Genomic DNA, 21468 nt, shown 5'->3' with positions numbered 1-21468 from the left:
ATAAAAATACATGGGAGAAATACGAAGGAATTTGGAAAATTCTCTTTCCTTGAATAAGGCATCAGTTAGCTATTCAGGTTATTAGGTTGAAGGAATGTTAGGAGCTCTTTTAAAGGTGATAAAGTCAAGATAATGTTGCAGATTTTATTCTTATGTAACAAACCCCCTCGAAACTTGGAGGCTTAAAATGTGAACAATTTATCATTTCTCGTTCTTCTGTGGCTTGACTGGGCTCAGCTGCGTGGTTCTGCTCCACATGGTATTGGCAAGGGTTATTCACTTGGCTTCATTCATTAAACTGAGCTGGAAAGTGCAAGAAAGGTACATGCATGTTTTTGGAGTATTGGTGCTTCACCATGTGGCCTATCATATGGCTAAGTTGGGCTTCCTCGTGGCACGGTGATCACAGAATAATTAGACATCTTTCATGGTGGCTGGTTACCAAGAGAAATGAAGCAGATTTTTTCTGTCCTCTTAAAGGCTAGGCCAAGGACTGGCAAAAATATTAATTCTGCTACATTCTAGTAACCAGAGCAACCACAAACCTAGCTCAGATTAAAGGGGAAGGAAAAGAGACTCTATATGAATAGCACCTATGTATAGGGATGGAAATGATGTGTCCATCTTTGGAAACTTCCACTACAAATAGTGGTAGCACGCTATAAATCCACTAGGAAAAGCAAGCACAAACTCTTTAAAAAATAAGTGTATCTTAGTAAAATAAATTAGAATAACTAGATAATAATGGCTAACATACATGAGGTTAATATGTGCTTTTCAAAGATTAGCTCATGTAATTCTCACAGCAACCTTTCCAAATGGTACTTTATTAGCCCCTATGATACAGATGAAGAAATTGATTGACAGAGAGGTTGAATAATTTATCCAACGGTACACATTCAGGAAGAGGTAGAGTTAGAATTTCAAACCAAGTAGTTTGACTCCAGGGCCTATGAGTTTATACATTCATAGGGCTGATATTCAAATGAGAGAAGAGAAGTAATAAATAAACATATAATATGTTGAGTGGTACAGAGTGCTACAAAGAAAATATGAAGTGCAGTTGGAGATGAATTGTCAAAAAAGGTCTTAGCACTTAAAAAACACTAAAACAGCAAACAATTCTCTTTACCACCTAAACTGTAAGAGCAATCTGGAATTGCTATAAAGTATACAACATGGGAGAAGTCTTAAACAACAGTTTTTATTATTTATAGGCCCATTGCACACTGTCATTAAATACCAATATGTTCAATCAACCATGCATTCATTGATTCAATAAATACTGTACATACAAAATAGAAATACAGAAATGGGTAAGACAAGTCCTTGGGCCTAAGGACTTTATAACCTGGTATTTCACTCAACTACATGATAGCATAAATAATGTTTGCTTCTGTTTAAGTATTCCTTAAACATTATAGATCTACCAAAGAAAATTAAATACAAACCTCTTTTTAAAGTGAATTTGACAAAGCAAAATAAATTGGAATATATAGATAAATATGCTAAAATTTGTCATATGTACTTTGCATACTTTACATGTGTTATTTCATTCTCAGGGCAATCTAAGACAGTCACTTTTATTATCTCATTTTACAGAGAAGAAAGCTGTGCATTAAAGAAATCAAATACCTTTCCCAAGGTTACAGAGCTAGTAGTAGAGCCTGGATTTGAATCTGGGTTCTGACTGATTTTTAACTGCCATGACAAGGATCGAAGCTCAAAGTATGATCTCTGTGTTAGAAACATCGGGGTTGCTCTTTAAAAAAGCCGATTCTCAGGCCTCAACCCAGACCTACTGACCCAGACACTGCAAGTAGAATCCATCAAAATGCAGTAGTTACTTTGAGAATCATGAAACTCTGCTACACAGTCTGTCTTCCTATTCATGGAAATCCTCTCCTAGTATATAAATGTGAAGTAATATTTCTATTTCAAACCTGTATTGATAACTGTCTGGAAGATAATTTTCCTGGGAATATATTATTGATGAGACTGCAAAACAGATGTGAGGTATTGGATTGATCTTTTCATTGTAGCTAGGGAAATACTGATGTTCATTGTTTCAGTGAAGTTCAATGATTTCCGATCCGAATTAACTCCCTTAATTTAACAATTTTTTTTTTTTTTTTTGAGAGTGAATGCCCCTCTGGGCTTCTAGGCCACATGGTTGCTAGAGAAATTAGGTACTGTGTTGCACTTGAAAACACTAAAATCTTTCTGACTACTTTCACTGAGCAAAGAGACATAAAATGCTTTAAATTTGCAACATTTCAGAAAATAAATTCTAGTGATTATTTATGACTCGAATCTTTCAGATTTTGACAGTGAAAGTGGAAGGTTGTCCAAAACACCCTAAGGGAATTATTTCGCGTAGAGATGTGGAAAAATTTCTTTCAAAGAAAAGGAAATTTCCAAAGAACTACATGTCACAGTATTTTAAGCTCCTAGAAAAATTCCAGATTGCTTTGCCAATAGGAGAAGAATATTTGCTGGTTCCAAGCAGGTAAAGAAAACCTTAAAAATTAATTGCTACATGGAAATTCACTATCTGTTCTTTTAATTGTCAAACTAACTGTAGTCTATAATAGATGTATTAAATAAATAAATATATTTTGCTTCTAGTGTAAAGCTACTACTGACATATATCATTTATTTTGGAATAAAACATTGCATCTGACACTTTAACAATATAGTAAATCACTTACTTTATGTATATAGTTACTAGTTGGCTTATCACTGTTGAAATTATTTAAGAAAGGTAAATAGTGGAGATTAATGTGTGTGTGTGTCCGTGTTTGTGTATGTGTGTGTTCTTAAACAACACTGAGAGAGTTTATTAAGCAAGTTCTGAGAAGATAGTGAGTTTTCAACAGAATTTTAAAAGCATTTATGGCATCACAATAGATGCCTATGTTTTAGCCTATACTATGGAAATTTTTCCTACTGCTCTAAGCAACTGGGAAATGTTATAAAGTAATATGATGTTGAAATGTGCAAATTACATTGATTGATGGATGCAGCCAATTATAAAAATAAATATACACTTTTTTTCTAGGACATGTATTTTTCAGGATTTATGTAAGATTACATTTGTCTCTGCATAACTAATTGTAATAATTTATGTATTAGTGCACAGGGATTACCGAAAATATTTCATGCATCTACATGTGAGCATGCATTTGAATTGATTATTGACCACTGAATTTTTGGTGTAGGAAAAATATGTAGTGAAACAATGTTACAAAAAGATTACAATTGTTTGGAATGATTACCTTTATTGATTTAAAGCAGTAAAATCATTTGCTCAACATGGTTGGGTGTTTTGTGAGGCTGTATAACCATAGTGTCCTTTTGCCTTTAGTTTGTCTGACCACAGGCCTGTGATAGAGCTTCCCCATTGTGAGAACTCTGAAATTATCATCCGACTATATGAAATGCCTTATTTTCCAATGGGATTTTGGTCAAGATTAATCAATCGATTACTTGAGATTTCACCTTACATGCTTTCAGGGAGAGGTAAGTATCTAATGAAGACTTATTAGATTTTTAGAGACTATTAATTTAGACTTATTAATTTTTAGAGAAATTAGGGAGATGGCATATGAAAAGTAATATGCCATTTTCTCAGAGTTTACTTGTTTGGAAGGCAGCTGAAGAATTAGAAAATAAGCTCATAAAACCTTGGAGTAGGCAATCTAAAGACACACAAGCACATATAACCTCATCTAATTTGTCAGGAAGAAAATTCCTTAGGTGCTCACTCAGATCTTGGCCGTGATTACATTGTAGGGACTGTAATTATCTCTTTTCTGTTGCACAGCCACTAAGAGATTTACAAAAAAAGAGCAAATCCGGTGTTGATAATGCTAACTCTTTCTTCTAAAATAAATAGAGACATTTTGGTACTCCAAAGGGAAAATATCATTTTGGGGATTAAAATTAGCTTTACACAGGTGTTACTGGTTTCCAAAATAAACCTTACCTTGATTGGAATTAATCAACATATAGGTAGTTACATTGCATTAAAAATTTCAGAAAGTTTTGCGTTTAGCATGATCAAAAACTTCTTTTTAAAAATTATGAGGATTTATTTATGATTTTCTTTCTTCATCTGTCGAGCATATTAAACTGCTTAACAGCATCAACCTGAAATGGATCTTAATGTGCAGGGGATTTAACTCTCTTTATTGTAAAGTTATGGATAAAATATTTAATAGATATGGATGAGGACTCATATCAGTAACAACCCAATACTTTATTTTAAAATTAATAGATCTGTATTACAATCACTTGTGTTGTGTGCAGTAGATTTTTTCCCTTTAACTTAGGAAGCAGTTAATAATTAATGGCTCCATTTTTTAGAACGAGCACTTCGCCCAAACAGAATGTATTGGCGACAAGGCATTTACTTAAATTGGTCTCCTGAAGCTTATTGTCTGGTAGGATCTGAAGTCTTAGACAATCATCCAGAGAGTTTCTTAAAAATTACAGTTCCTTCTTGTAGAAAAGGTAAGGAAATCAATTTGAATGTTTTCAATTGTAACACTAAAGAAATCTAAACTTAAAAAAAAAAAAACTTTACCTTAAAGCTTTGCGACAGTATGAGGTTTAGACAAGGTGTTGAGCTCTGTTTTGAATCATGTAGGCTGTATTCTTTTGGGCCAAGTTGTGGACCACATTGATTCTCTCATGGAAGAATGGTTTCCTGGGTTGCTGGAGATTGATATTTGTGGTGAAGGAGAAACTCTGTTGAAGAAATGGGCATTATATAGTTTTAATGATGGCGAAGAACATCAAAAAATCTTACTTGATGACTTGATGAAGAAAGCAGAGGAAGGTATGTTTTGATACAACTTACAAATGCTTTTAAGTGATCCTTCAATACTTATGAAGTGACTTTTAATAAATGTAAATATTCTTATCCATAAGGGATGAGTTGAAAAATAGTATATTCAATTATAGGGACAGTTCAGAAAACTGAATTATATTTATTACCAATAAAATCTTGTATTCTAGATTCAGAAAATGTTGATTTGAGGGTTTGAATGCTGGCTCATTGAGCAACATAACCTCATCTGTGAAACAGGAATACCAACCACATCTATCTCATAGAACTGTTATAAAGATTCAAATAGACAATACACGGACCTAATTTACCAACATGTCTGCCATATAATAACAGCTGCAGCTTCATGAATGTGGCAAAAGCAGAGAGTAGATAACTTTCTAGTCAGATGTCTGGTAGTCTGCAGCAGTTCAGAATTCTACAAGTGAACGTAGGAATAAGTTTTTAAAATTCCAAGTAGATGGATACTAAGTGAATCTTTAAAATGTTCTCAAATTTCCTAGAGAAATATAGGATTGGTTAGAAAGGGAGGGATTAGAAATTATAGAAAATATTCCATTATTTTTTCACATCAAAACCACAAATTTATGTATCTCCTTAAATGTTGTTTTTATTTAAAAAATCTTTTATTACTTCTCAGGAGATCTCTTAGTAAATCCAGATCAACCAAGGCTCACCATTCCAATATCTCAGATTGCCCCTGACTTGATTTTGGCTGACCTGCCTAGAAATATTATGTTGAATAATGATGAGTTGGAATTTGAACAAGCTCCAGAGTTTCTCCTAGGTAATTCTTCTTGTTAATTTGAGAATAAAAATTAGGATGTAATTTTCTCCTTATAATTTAGAAAATAGATTTCATAATTATATTGTCATAGATTTTACTGTCTTCATATATTTGTTATAATTTTTTTATTTGGAATGATATATTTTAAAGGAATATAATATTACAGATCTGGAATTTGTTTTGCACATAATCATGTAGACTAGGATCAAGATGAGGATGAGATTATCATGGAAGCAGAAATATTTATGAAATATATCTTTGTATTTGCCTTAATTGCCAGGGATATGGGAGGCAAATAAGACAGTTTTCAGGTGAGTTAAGTGAAGCAGCCATCTTTTATATTTAAAATGACAGAATAGGTAAAGGAAGCACACCTCAGTGTAGTCATAGCAGGGGTTTTATGACTCAGTGTGACAATGTTGAATTCTCATAGAAATATTCATAAAAAGCCTTGAAATTAAAGTCAAAAGTGTTACATGGTGACATACTCAAATTCTTTTTTTTTTTTTTGGTATGCTGAACAATTTACATTTGTCGGTTCCGTGAATTCAATCGGTGATTTTCAGTAGAGTATGATGGAAATCGTTGAATTCATGTAGCATGTTTAGGTGCTCATTGAGAAAAGGTGAAGTCATGGTAACCATGTTTCAATATTCTCATTTGTATCTTGACTTCCTGGACCTGTCCTATAATTGCACATGGATTTTTGGGCCTAAAAGATGTTTTTAAAACATGCTCATACACTTCAGAAGATGAAAAATGTATGCATTATAACTACTTTGGGAAAGAAACAGTCAACATATGTTACTGTATGTCATTCTGTAGATTACATGTGTGGTTTCTCATGTCTCTCAGAATAAAAGCTAATGTCTTTACAAGACCTGTGATGCTGTGATCTGTCTGGCTCCTCGGTTATCATTTTTTAAAAAAAATATACTTTGTACAAATTTTTTTAATTGACAAGTAAAAATTGTATATATTTATGGTGTACAACATGATGTTTTGATATATGTATATGTTGTGGAATGGAGAAGTTTAGCTATTTAACATATACATTATCTCAAATACTTATGTGGTGAGAACTATTAAAATCTACTCTCATAGCAATTTACAAGTATACAGTATGTTATTATTAGCTGTAGGCTGACATACTCAAGTTTTAAACATTCATGAGAGTCATTGGGACAACTACGAAATGCATTAGATTGATTTAATATAAAGCATTTGAAGACAATTTTGACCTTGCTTTGTTTAGTTTTTGTTGTTGTTGTGTGTATACATTTAATTTTAATCAAATTACCCCAGAAATAATGCCTAAAATCTGTCAGTCAGGACATAATATTATTAGCAAAAAGTTGTCCAAAATTTGAGACATGATATTTAAAGCTAAATAAACTCCCTTATACCCCTCTTATTGGCATTGATTGGGAAGTTTAGGATGAATTTAAATGCTTTGGAACTCAGGAAGTTAATGTATTAGTAATAGTGGGTTAACATAAAATGCTGAATCGTCCTTGCTGAATCCTACATCTTAACCCCAAACTTCAAGGTATACAGGAAAGTACCAGACATAGTGCATCCTTCCTCTGAAGAAATCCCAAACTGTCAGACACAGATCCCTAAAATATTTCTTTTTCCTGCATTAAAATGTGTTTCAGATGAATGGACACGTTTTGAGTAGTGTATGTGGAAACGTCATTTACAAAGTCTGTTTAGTTGGCCAGGTGTAGTAGCTCACTCCTGTAATCCCAGCACTTTGGGAGGCCGAGGTGGGTGTATCACGAGGTCAGGAGTTGAAGACCAGCCTGACCAAGATGGTGAAACCTCATCTCTACTAAAAATACAAAAAAATTAACTGGGTGTGGTGGTGGGCATCTGTAATCTCAGCTACTCGGGAGGCTGAGGCAGAGAATTGCTTGAACCTGGGAGGCGAAGGTTGCAGTGAGCCGAGGTTGTGCCACTGCACTCCAGCCTAGGCGACAGAGCGTCTCAAAACAAAACAAAACAAAAAACAAAAAAGCAAAGTCTGTTTAGCTACCCATATAGGGAAATGTTTGTGATTACTCTCCCTTCTCTAGACCCATGTCCCATAAATCCATAAATCCCATGTTCATTTACAGAAAGCAGTCTAGATAGGAGTTTCTCAGTCTTTGAGCTGTTGCCATTTTGGCTTGGATGACTAACTCTTTGTTATGGAGGGTCATCCTGTGCGCTGCAGAATGTTTGGCAGCATCTCTGTCTATCCACTAGATGTCAGTAGTATCTCCCCTTCCCTCAGATGTGACAATCAAAAATGTCTCCGGATGTTGCCAAAGATAAGGGGTGGGGTTGAATACCAGTGATTTAAACAAATTAGGTGTATCCTTCTAAAAACATTTTACAGGTAGCGACTCCAGCATCTTTATATTAGCGTAATCTGGAGAAGGTCATGCCTCTCTCAATTTTCCCTCTTTCCATTTTTATTGTAGGGCAGCAATGCATTCAGGCTTTTGGTAACTCTCTTTTTCCTAAGATAGCAGTAACTATTACGCAGTGAGTAATACGACCCACCTTAATAGATATGAATAGACTTGTTTTGTGAATATATTTTAAAATATAAATGTATAGGATTCTGTTCATGCGTCTGAGAAGCCACAGGGTACATTTCCTCTTTGTGGAGCTATTTATTTTTCTGGAGAGCCAAGACAGGTATTTCCACTTCACTGGTGTGATTTGAGGGGTTAGGAAAATTTCCTTGCCTTCAATTTTCTTTCCAACCTAGATGTCACAAATACATAATAGTAGTCCTTAACTTTATTTTTGTTTTCAGTCACCTGAAAGACATGACAATCCATACTCCATATTAATGCAGCGGCGATTCTCAAATAGAGAAGGGCTTTAAAAAATTGGAAATCTCGGCCGGGCGCAGTGGCTCACGCCTGTAATCCCAACACTTTGGGAGGCCGAGATGGGCGGATCATGAGGTCAGGAGATCGAGACCATCCTGGCTAACACGGTGAAACCCCATCTGTACTAAAAATACAAAAAAATAGCCAGGCGTGGTGGTGGGCGGCTGTAGTCCCAGCTACTCGGGAGGCTGAGTCAGGAAAATGGCATGAACCTGGGAGGCGGAGCTTGCAGTGAGCCGAGATCGCGCCACTGCACTCCAGCCCGGGCGACAGAGCGAGACGCGAGACTCTGTCTCAAAAAAAAAAAAAAAAAAAACAACAACAACAACAACTAGAAGTCCCTACTCCAACTTGAAATTTGGATGTATCTCCTTAGAGTATGTTTCTTCTCTATGCTGCATTGCAATTTTTCTTTGTTGTTGATAGTTGTCCAGATTGAGGGGAGGCAAAACAAGATGCATCTATATGTTTCCATCTCTCCGACCCATTCTCTCCCTTCCCCCTCTACTTGCTTTCTTTCTCTTTTCCCTCTTCTGTTTACCCGATTCTATTTCTGATTCCAGTATGTAACAGTTCCCTCTGAAGCTCTCTCAATACCAACAATCCTAACTAATGGTTTTTAAAAGTCAAGTATTAAGTACTGGAGGGATAGAATGAGCGAATACCAAGACTGATAAGATGCAGATAATACTTTTAACATATTTACAATCTAATAGAAATACAAGACATGCTCAAATGTTAATTATTTTAATATACTCTCTCTGAGCATAAAATAGAATTATATATGCTCATTATAGACATATAAAAAATAAATAGGTAGAGGCTTTCCATAGATGTGTAATTTCACCACTTGGAAATTACAAGTTGTTATATTTCCTTATAGACTGTTTTGTGTGTATTTACTTATATCCATCAAGTGACTACATTTCAAGGCACTATATGAGAACCATAAATATTGTACAAACAGGATTTGCTAAATGTCGGTGGAGAGTAACAGTCCACGGGGCTGATCATGGTCAGTTTGTGAGGCAGGCCTCCATATCTTGGTATGTATTGGTCCCTGTAGGCTTGATAAACTCCCTGGGGATTGAGATGATGGAGTAGCAGAGCTCTTCAAGGGTATGGAGGCCTGAAGGTACAAAGCATGCTCAGGAAATGTTGGCTATTCCGGTTTGTCTAGAGCACTTGTTCTCAACCTTACCTGCTCATTACTAATTCTACTAAGTACAGAATTAAAAGAAGAAGAAAATCTAATGACCATTTCCTCCTGGGACTAATTAGATCAAAATCTTTGAACCCAGACATTAGCGTTTTAAAAAGCTCCTCAGATGTACTGTTCAGCCAGGACTGGGGCAGGGAAAGCTACTGAACTCCAGCCTTGAGAATGAGAAGTAGAACAAGAAGAGAACTTTAAAAGGATTTAGGGGCCACTATATGACTATGGAGCTGAATTTCGATTTGATTTAGTAGGCAACGCAGAATAATTTGTTTCTGAACAGGAGAGTGACACAGTCAAAGTGGAATGATAGGAAAATTAATTTTGCAAGAGAGAGAGAATGAGTTGGAAGTAAGGAACTCAGGAGGCCTCCTGGGACTCAGCAGAAAGCTCTGAGGCCACCAAATGGGTGTGGTGGTAGTGGAAATGGAGAAGAAGGGAATGTAAATGAGGCTACACAGTGGACTGCCACTGTTAGCCGTGGGGTTAGACCACAGCAAGAGTTAAAATAATTCTTCAATTTTAACTCCAGAAGGGCCTCAAAAAGACTTTTTGTCTTGTTATCATCAGCTATATGGAAGGTAGAATAAAAACTAGTTAGGAGAAAAGGTAATAAATGTGGCTTTTGATAGGCTGTGATTGAGTTGGAAGGGCATACCAGTGAAATCATCAACACAAAGTTGGAAGTGTAGGAAAGCACTTAGGAGGTGGCTGTAAGTGAAAATGTGAAAATTCTCTACATTAAAGGGATAGATGAAGTCACAGAAGTGGATGACATAATTGAGCAAGGTATGTGTAGAGGGAAGACGGGAAGATTAAGGACAAAATCTTTACATGTATCTTTCTTGGAGTAGAAGGAAGAGGAAATGTTAAAGGAGATTTGATTCAATGAAACAAGTAGGTCAGGTTTCTATTCAAATTTACAAACAAATTTACAACAGATATAATTACAACAGATATAATTTATTTAGTTTTTTTTGCTTGGACAGCTTAATTTAAGTGCTTTGTATTTTCTTTTCAAAAGGTGATGGCAGTTTTGGATCAGTTTATCGAGCAGCCTATGAAGGAGAAGAAGTGGCTGTGAAGATTTTTAATAAACATACATCACTCAGGCTGTTAAGACAAGTAAGAAATTCAATAATATAATTATATTAAATTGCACATTATTAATCTACTGGAACTCTTATTTTGCATACAGTTGTGAAAATGCAAGATAATGACCACATTTCTACTTAAGTTTAATTATGCAATCCTAGTTTGTCTTTTCTTTGTGGAGTAGAAAGTTTTGTGTATTTCTCCTGTTGAGAAACAAAGCACTATATTCTGAGAATCCTTATAATCGTGATACATAGTGTGTTGTAAAATTTTTTGTAAGACTCACTTACACTCCTCTTTTTACTTTAGAACCTTGCTGTTCAAAATGTGCTCCATGGACAAGCAGCCAGGCATTACCTAGGAGATTGTTAGAAATGTAGAGACTTGGGACTTTTCAGTGCCATATTATTGTTCCTGATACTTCACAGTAGTCAGACTCCTAGCTGCCTCTACCTGCTTCCAGACCTTGAAGCCTAGCAAGCTCCTGACTTCGCCTTCTGTTTTCTTCAGAGTATTTATCTTTTACTTTTCTGGTCTAGGGAGAGAATGATTTTTATTTTTATTGAACATGACTTCTGTGTGTTCAGGGTGAAAGAAGAAGTTTAATGCATGATCTCACATTGCTAATTTGATTGAAGGTTAGAAATCTTAAACCAAAACTCTCACTGATAAGCTTGCACCTCTCTTTTCTGGATTTATCCACTTTAATAAGAACCGCTATTGATTACTTGCTACAAAGATGGAGAAAGTTAGCACGCTTATCCTATTTCCTACTCCCTGTCCCTGTCCACTTCCTAAAATTTAAAATTGGTTACATTAATTTTCCTCATATAGTAACAATTATAACTTGGAATGATTTTCAAAACTTTTGCTTTTTTAGTATACCAACTCTAGACAGCATGGACTGACTCCTTGCTATGTGAGATGAGGAAAATTAACGCTATTCTTTCTCCTTTTCCCATCACCTTCTCAAGTTCTCTAATTTATTCTATTATTTTTATGTAGTGAAAGTTTATAACATTTATATTCTGGTCTGTACTCATAATTAAATTGTTCACATTTTGTCTATAGTTTGGTTCTGAGAACAAAACCAATAAATGCCATTTATATATTTTTTTATTTGTACAGAACCAAAATATTTCTACTTCTAGATAAAGAAATGCAACCTTCTGTCACTAACTTCTTTTACTAATAGAATAGCAACATTCTAAATATCAAAGTCAAATGGATTCTCTATTGTTATGTATTTATCATCAATTTATAAAAATAAAGGCATATTTTAATTTGGGACACATTTTTACCCTGATTTAAAAAAAATTTGTTTTTAGAGATGGAGTCTCATTAGGTTGACCAGGCTGGTCTGGAACTCCTGGCCTCAAGTGATCCTCCCACCTTAACCTTCTGAGTACCAGTGGTGATTTATTTTATGTAGCTTTTTGAGGTTTTCTGATTATATACATATATTTTTAAAAAATGTACTTCAGGAAAAGATATATATTTTCATCATGACTTCAAGTGTTTCTAAGTTCTTAATCATACAATTTGTATAACAGAATCTACTTTCTTCTTGAAGACATTCCTCATTCAGCACATGACTTACTGCTCTAAACAGGAGAGATGGATTTCTAGGCTGCTTGCGCAGTGATTAATCTATGAGTTAGTTTCATCGCCCTCTTTGATTATTCTCAATATTTCTTGGATTCCATCCATTCTCTTGGTTGGATTGTCCTTAGTTTTTGTTGAAGAATATCTTCGAGTAATTTTTTTAAGAAAAGGTGTTTGTAAGGTAAATGTTTTCAGTCCTTACATGTTAAAAATATCTTAGTTTTGCCCTCCCATGTGCTGGATATGTTATCACACTTTATTTTTTAGGAATCTAGGCTTGAAATAATTTTCTTCAAAATTTGAAGAAAATTCCATTGATTTTTAGTGCCCACTGTTGCTAATGAAAAGTCTGCAGCCGGTCAGATGTTTGCTCCTATCTAGGATACCTTTAATTTCATTTTGAAAACTGAAAATTTGATCTTTTGAATTTCATTTGTTTTCAGTGTTCTGAACCTTTACAAGTATGTGTTTGTGTGTAGGTTGTTTTTCATTCCATCTAACTCATTATTTTGTGAAAAACTGTCTTCTGTGTATTCTCTTCTATTATTTATTATTTCCTCCCTAACATTTATTAATCATTTTTATTGACAGCTACTATGTACCAGGTTAGGTGATGGGATATATGATATATATATAGTAGTAAGCTAAACCCAGTCAAGGCTCTGCTTCTCTGGAGCCTATATCTAGTTACTTATGATTCATTATTGCTTATCATTGCTCCAAGAGTATATATTAGATGACAAGCCTTCTGGGTCTATCATCCATGTTTGAGTTCCCTCTTCAAGTTTTATCTATAATTTGTGTTACTTACTTGACTGTCTCTTACAGGTTTCTAATATTATTTAGAATTGCATCATCTATTATTTAGCTTTCTGGTGAATTTTGTTTTGATAATCATATTTTCCATTTCCAGCAATTCTTTCCATCCCCTCCGGTTGTTCCTTTGTAGCCACGTTTTTGGATAAAATGTCCATAGGTGTTTCTGTTCATGTCAATTAGAATTTTTTTTTTGTATTACTTGCATTATTGCTGTTTTCTCTGAGGTTATTTGCTCTGTGGGTTCATCTTGATCTTTCTCTTTTATCTTGTCAGTTTTCCAAATTGAGTAGTTTTGGGTGACTTCGTATGAAGTAAGTACTATATTGATTGTTAAAGAAGGACAGTATTGATTATTAAAGGTAACTAGAATGGGCATTCTTCACATTCATGTAGGTTTGCTTGTTCAAGTTACCACTTTCTGAACAAGAAGGTTAGACCATAGACTTTTAAGGGCTGCATACTGCAAAGGGATACTCTGTTCTTTAGGTTACATGGGCAGGGATCACTGCTGAGACCACACCTGCCAAAGGAAGGCAGGCTTTGCTCTCGAGATGCTGGACTTGAAACTGTTTCCCCTCTGCTTAGTGCCGCATTATTTTTTTGCTTCTTAATCTGCTGCAGAGTATCTAGATCAGGGTGTCCAATCTTTTGGCTTCCCTGGGCCGTATTGGAAGAAGAATTGCCTTGGGCCATATATAAAATACACTAACACTAATGATAGCTGATGAGCTTAAAAAAATTGCAAAAAACAAAAAAATCTCATAATGTTTTAAGAAAGTTTATGAATTTGGGTCGGGCCACATTCAAAGCCATCCTGGGCCACATGCGACCTGTGGGCCACAAGTTGGACAAGCTTGTTCTAGATACTTCAGACTCTGTTCTACATCTCTTCATAGATCAATAACTTGCAGCAATGAGCTTATCAGATAAATTATGTTCACTTTTCATCCATAAAAAAAGTCATGGGAGGTAGTCACCATAGGATTGGTTTAATCCAGTGACTCTGGCCAATTTTCTTTAAAATTCCTTTAACCTTGGTATATTGGTTTAATTCCTTCAGAATGGCTTTTCCCATTGTGATAAACTGGTTCCAGGCTTCACGATTACTTATTCCAAGTACAGAAGAAAAGAGGGTACCTCTTTTGAGTACTTGTATTTCAAAGGAATCAAATGGCCTACATAATAACCCATTAAATAAATAGATGTCTCTCAGCCCCAGTGAGTCATCTGTGCTTTTCTCAACAAGCACTATGTTCAGGGCAATGCTTTGTGCTAATTGGCTTTAGGCCTTTGTTACCAAACTGATCACTGTGGCCCTGAGGGTGCTGTTACTTAGAATATTCCCACCTTTTCTGAGAGGCTGATGTTGGGGTTACTTCCCCCTGAACTAAAGTCCAGGGGCTGCATGGGTGAGGGTTGAGTAACTCAGCAAATATCACGGTACTCTAAGGAGGAAAGGAAGGGGAATATACACTGTTAGTTAACAGTGGTTACTCCTGTATTCTCTCTTGTTTGGATTCTACTGGGGATTTCTTTCTTTTTCTGAGTCTTTATTGACATTAGGAATGAGAGATAGAAACAGGATGAGAGAGGAAGTAAAATTAAATGCGAATTCTTCCATCTTATACCAGAACTCAACTGTATTTTTGGAATCTATATATCCTTACTTTTCCCTTGATTTATTACAAAAAATTCTTAGTGGCTACACTAAGTAAATTTTGTAACCTTTAAAAAATACGTAGTTATAATATTTTAGGTACTCTGAGTAATAGAAGATTTCATGTGAGTACAAAATATCCTGGGGGCATTTTAATTATTAGTAACAACAGTCACACTGTAGTTCTAGAACCGAATTGAACATTTTATATATAGAAGCTTATCTGTGAATCAAATCTGACATAATCTCTTTTAATGTGTAGGTAATTTGTTATATAAATTGATTTTTTGGCCTTGCTGTCAGCATGCATTTCAAATTTTACACCATGTGTTTGGGGAGCTATGGTGGAAATTAGTACATTAAAAATGTCTACAGAGCCAATTAGTGTATAAGCAGGGAGGCAAACTGAGGGAATGGTGGAAGAAATTAAAAAAAAAAGGGGTGTGCATAATGTGCTTCTTCTCTTTTAAAAAAAAAAAGAAAAAGACAACAACAAAAAGAAAGAAAAATGACATTTGACAGTCATTCTACCAGTAGTCCATGGGGCAGATCTATATTACACTGTACTATTACGCTCTTTTTTCTTTGCAATCAGTGAGTTGCTTTTCCAGGATAGAAAATTTGGATTAGACCTCTGTCTGTGCCTATAAAAACAAGCAGAGCTAACTTAACTCGTTCTCATCAGTTCTAACCAACTGACATGGGCATTAAAAAAAAGATTTTATCTACTAAGCAAATATGATCACAGTCTGAAGCTTTGTTCTTGGAAAATCCCCTCTCAGGGTGTTCAGCCTTTCTTCTTCAGCTTGCAGAATTCTCCATGTTTCAGTTTCCTGATAAATCAGTGGGCGCCGCTACTCCACATCTTTGAAGCTGGTTGTTAAGAAGCAGTGCTTCTGCAGCAATCACAGTTTAAAGCATGAATCAATTTAACATCACATAAGCTATACATTTCAACGGAGTTACACTTTCAGAGTAAAGTGCAATATACAGTATAAAGCAAATCTGGAATTCAAGCCCAACAATGTCATAAAAGAGGCTGTGAAGTCTCACATGATGTGGGCCACAGAGAGGGTTGTTGCCATTCAGATCTTAGCTCAAATACTACCACATCTTCGGAGTGGCCTGCCATGGGCCGCCCTTACTAAGGCAATCCCTCTGTCCAAGCCAAAATGATATCTCAGACTTTTTTTGAATTGCAGAGAGATTGATGCAGCCAGGGATTGCCTTAGTAAGGGTGGCCCATGGCGGGCCTCTCTGAGGATGTGGTAATATTTGAGATAAGATCTGAATGGCAAGACTTCAGCCATGTGAAGGGTGGAGGGATTTCTAGGGAAAGGGGTCAGCACAGGCAAAGACCCTATGATGGGAAGAAGCTGGGCACAGCTTGGGATTGAATGAATGCCAATGTGGCTGAAGGGTGGTGATTGAAGAGGAGGGGGAGAGGAGAAGGTCTGGAAGGCCTGGGGCATGATCAGATCAAGTGCTGAGGCCATGGAAGTAGATGTGATTTTCATCTAAGGGAAATGGGAAGTCATTAGAGAGTTTTCAGGAGGGGATGATATGTATTTCTTTGAAATTGAGCATTATCCTCGGTAAGCTTTTGTAGTCGTTAAACCAGAGATTATAGGCAGGTTTTACCTCATATGCCAGTTGCAGCTGATTAGTAGTGGCTCTAGAGAATCCTGGGCTGAGAAGGATTCTGTGGCTAACCAGAATTCAGTAGATGAGTTTGACATGGCCTGTTAGTATGACTACACTGCGTGCACTGTTTCTGCATTAAATGTCTGATAAAAACAGAGCCAAAGGAAAAATAGAACTTAAAAATTTAATTCCGACAATACAGTTGACCCTTGAAAAACATAAAGGTTGGGATGCTGACCCCTTGTGCAGTCAAAAATTTGCATATAACTTTTGACCTCCCCAAAAAACTGAACCACTGATAGCCCACTGTTGACTGGAAGCTTAACTGATAACGTAAACACTTGATTAACACATGTTTTGTATGTTATCTGTATTATATACTCCATTCTTACCATAAAGCAAGCTAGAGAAAAGAGTATTTTATTTAAAAAATCATAATGAAGAGAAATATATTTAATCTTCGTTAAGTAGAAGTGGATCATTATAAAGGTCTTCACCCTCATCATCTTCACATTGAGTGGGCTGAGGAGGGGGAGATAGAGGAAAGGTTGGTCTTGCTGTCTCAAGAGTGGCAGAGGTGGAAGAAAATTTATGTATATGTGGACTCATGCACTTCAATCCCATGTTGTCCATGGGTCAACTGTAGTTTCAAAACCAGCTTTTTATTACTGAAAATACGGGGAAAAAAACTCAGAGAAGAAATGGAAAGTTTGCTATGATCCAGTCATATAGAGAAATCCATGTTCAGCCTGTTGATGCACTTTAAAGAAGGAGATACGTGGGTAAGACCTGATGTTGAATTACTCTTACATGATTTTGGACTTTTGCAGGAGCTTGTGGTGCTTTGCCACCTCCACCACCCCAGTTTGATATCTTTGCTGGCAGCTGGGATTCGTCCCCGGATGTTGGTGATGGAGTTAGCCTCCAAGGGTTCCTTGGATCGCCTGCTTCAGCAGGACAAAGCCAGCCTCACTAGAACCCTACAGCACAGGATTGCACTCCATGTAGCTGATGGTTTGAGGTAAGTAGGTCGTGTTGTTTTCTATTCAGTGCATGACAAGTGTGACCCAGACTTACTCTCAGGTTCTGAGAACACTTCCCAGTAACACTGTGCCCCAGTAACAATTTATAAACAATTTGGATGAAAACTACCATTTCCCTGATCAGATTTTGTAATTTCAGAAAATAAGAGTATGGAAACCATGCAGAACCTCATAGCAAGTAGTAATAGACTTTGAACCCACAAGTTCTGCTCTAGAACCCATCATCTTAACCCTGTACTGATCTGCCTTCTATAAAAATGTATAAGTTAGGCTTCACAGTGTCAAAGTAAGTGTCAATTACATGATTCCAATGAGGAAAGATGAGTCCATACTTCTCAAGGGGACTAGAGTGATTCATGTTGGATTCTTCGGCATGACCATCTCACATGTCTCAGAGGCACACCTAACCCTGCAGCCCGAGCAAGCTTTGGAGAGGGAGCACACTGTAGTGGAAAGGCTGTGGTCTTTGAAGACAAAAGGCCTTGGATTCATCACTATTCCACACATTTAGTAACTGTGATTTTATATCTCTGATTCCCATTTTTTAAATAGTCTGTGAACCATGACTAATATTTAATGCATAAAATTGTGATGACTTCTGTAATAATTGAAGACATTCCAGATGAAACTCTTGATGTCCCCTCTGCCATTGCTCCCCAACCCCAGTCACCCTGTTACAGTTGAGAGTCACCTTACATTCCTTTCTTCCTCTCTCATTTCACAGCTAATCCTTCAGCAAATCTTTTCAGCTCTGCCACCAAAATATATCTTAATGCTTCTAACAATTTCTGTCACTAACGTCTAAATCTGAGCCAGTATCATCTCTCATTGCCTACTGGTCCCCTGCTTCTACCTCTGTCTCATGATAGTCCCATTCCTCAGCCAGCCTCTGTAGTGATTTTTCTAACATGAAAGTTGGGTCAGGACTTGTTCCTGTTATTACCCCTCCCCTGCCTTATTTCTTGGGTACAGTGCTCAGCCACTCCCATCCCTGAGGTCCTTTGCAGATACCAGAGGCTTTATATCTGCTGTTGATTTCACTCAGGAATGTCTGACTCCCAGATATGCTCTCTACTTATTATAAAGGATTATCTGAATCTATCTGAATCCTTTCATTTAGGACTCTCAGCAGAGAGGATGTCCCCAAGGACCCTTTGTCTCTCCAGCCCCTACAGGACTATTGCTGCCTAGGATTCTTTATGTTTTCATTTTTAAAAAATTTATTTATTGTCTGTCTTGCCATCAGAATCTAAGTACCATGAAAGAAGAGACTTTTCGTCTTGTTCGCCATTGTATCTCTAGCTCCTAAAATAGTAAGCCTTCAGAATTACTGTGTTGACAGTAGGGGAAGGGGGAGAAAGGAGGAAAGAAGGAAAACAGTGCCTGGGGCATAGAAGCCAAGCAGTGTATGCAACTTTCCTTCTCTTCTTTCTCTTCTAAAATGCTATGAATATGCCTTTTAGGTAGTATCCAGAAATGTCCCTTCCTGAAAGGGTCCAGAAACTACTGAAAACTGTACAGATAATGAAATGAAACAGGGTGCAGGGATTTGGATTTGAGTTGATGTTTCTGCTTTTGAACACCAGGGGGAACCTTGGGTGAAATTAATCTAGGTAAAGTGCAGAATAGTCTCCTGTATTTCAGTGCCCTCTTTCCTTCATTTAACTAACTCTAGGTTCTAGTTTTTCCCTAATTCTTCCACAAATCCCCAAAGTGTTTATTTATAAAGTGAAGAACTGCTATTTTTTAACACTGTTCGAAACACCTTATCTCTAAAATGACTTATTCTAGTTCTCTGAAACCTTACTTTAAATAACAAATCCAGCAGTTTCTGATGAAGTAAATGAAATGTCAGCATATTTTAAAATAATTTGCCTAATTTGTTCTTAGCATAATGCCAGAAAAGCTTTCTGGATTTTGTATCACAAAAGGCTAGTAGATTTCAGTAGCTACCAATCTTCTACCAGCACTAAGTATATTTTAAAAACTCAGCATTAAGGTTTATTTTTCCAAGTATGTTTCAGCACAGGAAATAAAATCATGCTCCTTTGGAGTCCCTTAAATGCTGGAGCTGTTTAGAGTGACATACAAGAACTTTCTTCACGTTACATGCTCTCTCTTCCTCCATCTTGCTTTTAACTGTTAGCTTACTTCTCCAATTCAATCCACTTCGTTTGAACTCTTTATCATAATTCTATAAAACTTATGAAAATACAGTCAACTGCATTTTCTATATGTTTCTGTGTTTCAATATCTTCAAAATGGAATGTACTGCCTTGGTACATCACCCACTATGAATCTGTTATTTCTGTTATATCCCACAGTTGCCAGGCCAGGATACTTGTCCCATCCAGGCCAAACACCTTCCCCCGAAAGCAAGTATGCATTTGTCCACCAGGTCCTTGACTCTATTTTACATTATCTTTTTAGTCAATTCATTTATTTTTATGCCACTCCTGCTGTCTTGGTTCAGTATGTCCAGGGAATTATCAGAATTTCTTTTCTAAAATAAAAATCTATTTATGCTTGCAATTCCTTGACAGTTCTCAATTATCTGCAAAGTGCATCCAAACTTCTTGGCACAGCATCAAAGATCTTTCTGTATGCCTCTTGCTTCCCTTTGCAGCCCCTGCCACCCCACTGCCCACACTGCATTCTAGCCGTGATGACAGGCTTGAATTTTCAGTTATGCTCATGTCTGTCCATCATTGTATTTGTTATTCCTCTCTTTCCACCAAGTTGTCTGCCTAGAGAGCTCATTTTCCTTAAGAATTTCTTCACATACCAGCTCTACTATGAAGCTCAAGTGTGTCATGAAGTGTTAGCTTCTCCAACTTGTGTTTCTTGCACACGCTCTGTGCAAGACATTGACTTAGGTGCTAAAGAGGGAAAGCTAGAAATTATATTGTTCTTGAGGTTGAAAGCTTACAGTCTAGTAGGAGAGTCAACTTTGCTGTCTTTACCTCAGTGTTTTTCTCCCTCTGTGCTTCCCTAGTACGTGGTACTTACATATTTCTGGAATCTTGTTTAAACACCTGTTTGAGGACTGTCTGAGCACAATCCTTCTGGATTGTGACACCCTCAAGGGAGCAGAGATACAAAGATGGCTTTGTATACTAAATGACTGGCCCTCATAGATACCTAGTACATATTTGTCAAATGAATGAATGCATTCTATTTTTGGAATAATTCTATTCAGAATCAGATAAAGTTTACTTTAAGCTATGAAGAAAGAAGTCTCTTAGCAGCTCTTCAATAATCACAATCAAAGAATGACTGTTTAACTTAATATAAACCAGTTTATTTTAATAAAATATTTGACAATAGTCATGGTTACACAATGCATAAATTATGGCTAAATTATTATCAGGAAGGAAAGATCTTTACTTATTATTTCAAAAGCTATTTTGCTAGTCTATTAAAAGCTATTAGAACTGCACTTCTTAAGATTAAATTCTATAATTGAACATTTTAACTAACCAAGATATTATCTCTTTCCCACTGACATTATTTCAAATTGAGCTTAACTATTTCTTTTTAGCCTTTGGAAAGTATTCTGAAAGAGTCTGTGTTCTATAAATATACTTAAAGAGGCATGTCTTATAAAGGATTTGGATACTATTCAATGATGTATGACTTGGCTTTAGCTTTTTTACTCTTAATCTCTCAGCTTTTCTCTTCAGCAGGGGAAGAGTACCTAATGGCCTTTCAGTAATCTCTTGGTAAATTTTTCTTTCAAGCCCATTATTTACTGTGAAGGTCAACTTCATTAGTGTATTTATCTTATTTTTTTCAGCCCAAAATAGGTATATTGAAATGAATGGGCCTAATGTCAAATGTCCCAACTACATCCTGGAAGAGA

The 21468-nt window shown here is 36.3% G+C and overlaps 1 protein-coding gene across 1 annotated transcript in view; it reads left to right on the top strand.

The window, feature by feature from the left end:
• Positions 1 to 21468, top strand: part of LRRK2 (leucine rich repeat kinase 2) — a 144129-nt gene that overhangs the window by 93272 nt on the left and 29389 nt on the right. Inside the window, exons 34-40 of the mRNA XM_019039400.4 lie at positions 2322 to 2509; positions 3368 to 3522; positions 4369 to 4515; positions 4652 to 4843; positions 5493 to 5639; positions 10768 to 10868; positions 17394 to 17584. Of these exons, the coding sequence (XP_018894945.3) occupies positions 2322 to 2509; positions 3368 to 3522; positions 4369 to 4515; positions 4652 to 4843; positions 5493 to 5639; positions 10768 to 10868; positions 17394 to 17584 (1121 nt within the window). The remainder of the gene's footprint in view (positions 1 to 2321; positions 2510 to 3367; positions 3523 to 4368; positions 4516 to 4651; positions 4844 to 5492; positions 5640 to 10767; positions 10869 to 17393; positions 17585 to 21468) is intronic.

The sequence above is a fragment of the Gorilla gorilla genome, chromosome 10 (genome assembly GCF_029281585.2).
Source record: "Gorilla gorilla gorilla isolate KB3781 chromosome 10, NHGRI_mGorGor1-v2.1_pri, whole genome shotgun sequence".
Lineage (NCBI taxonomy): Eukaryota > Metazoa > Chordata > Mammalia > Primates > Hominidae > Gorilla > Gorilla gorilla.
The sequence above is the reverse complement of the archived record's forward strand: the minus strand, read 5'-3'. Positions and strand labels throughout refer to the sequence as shown.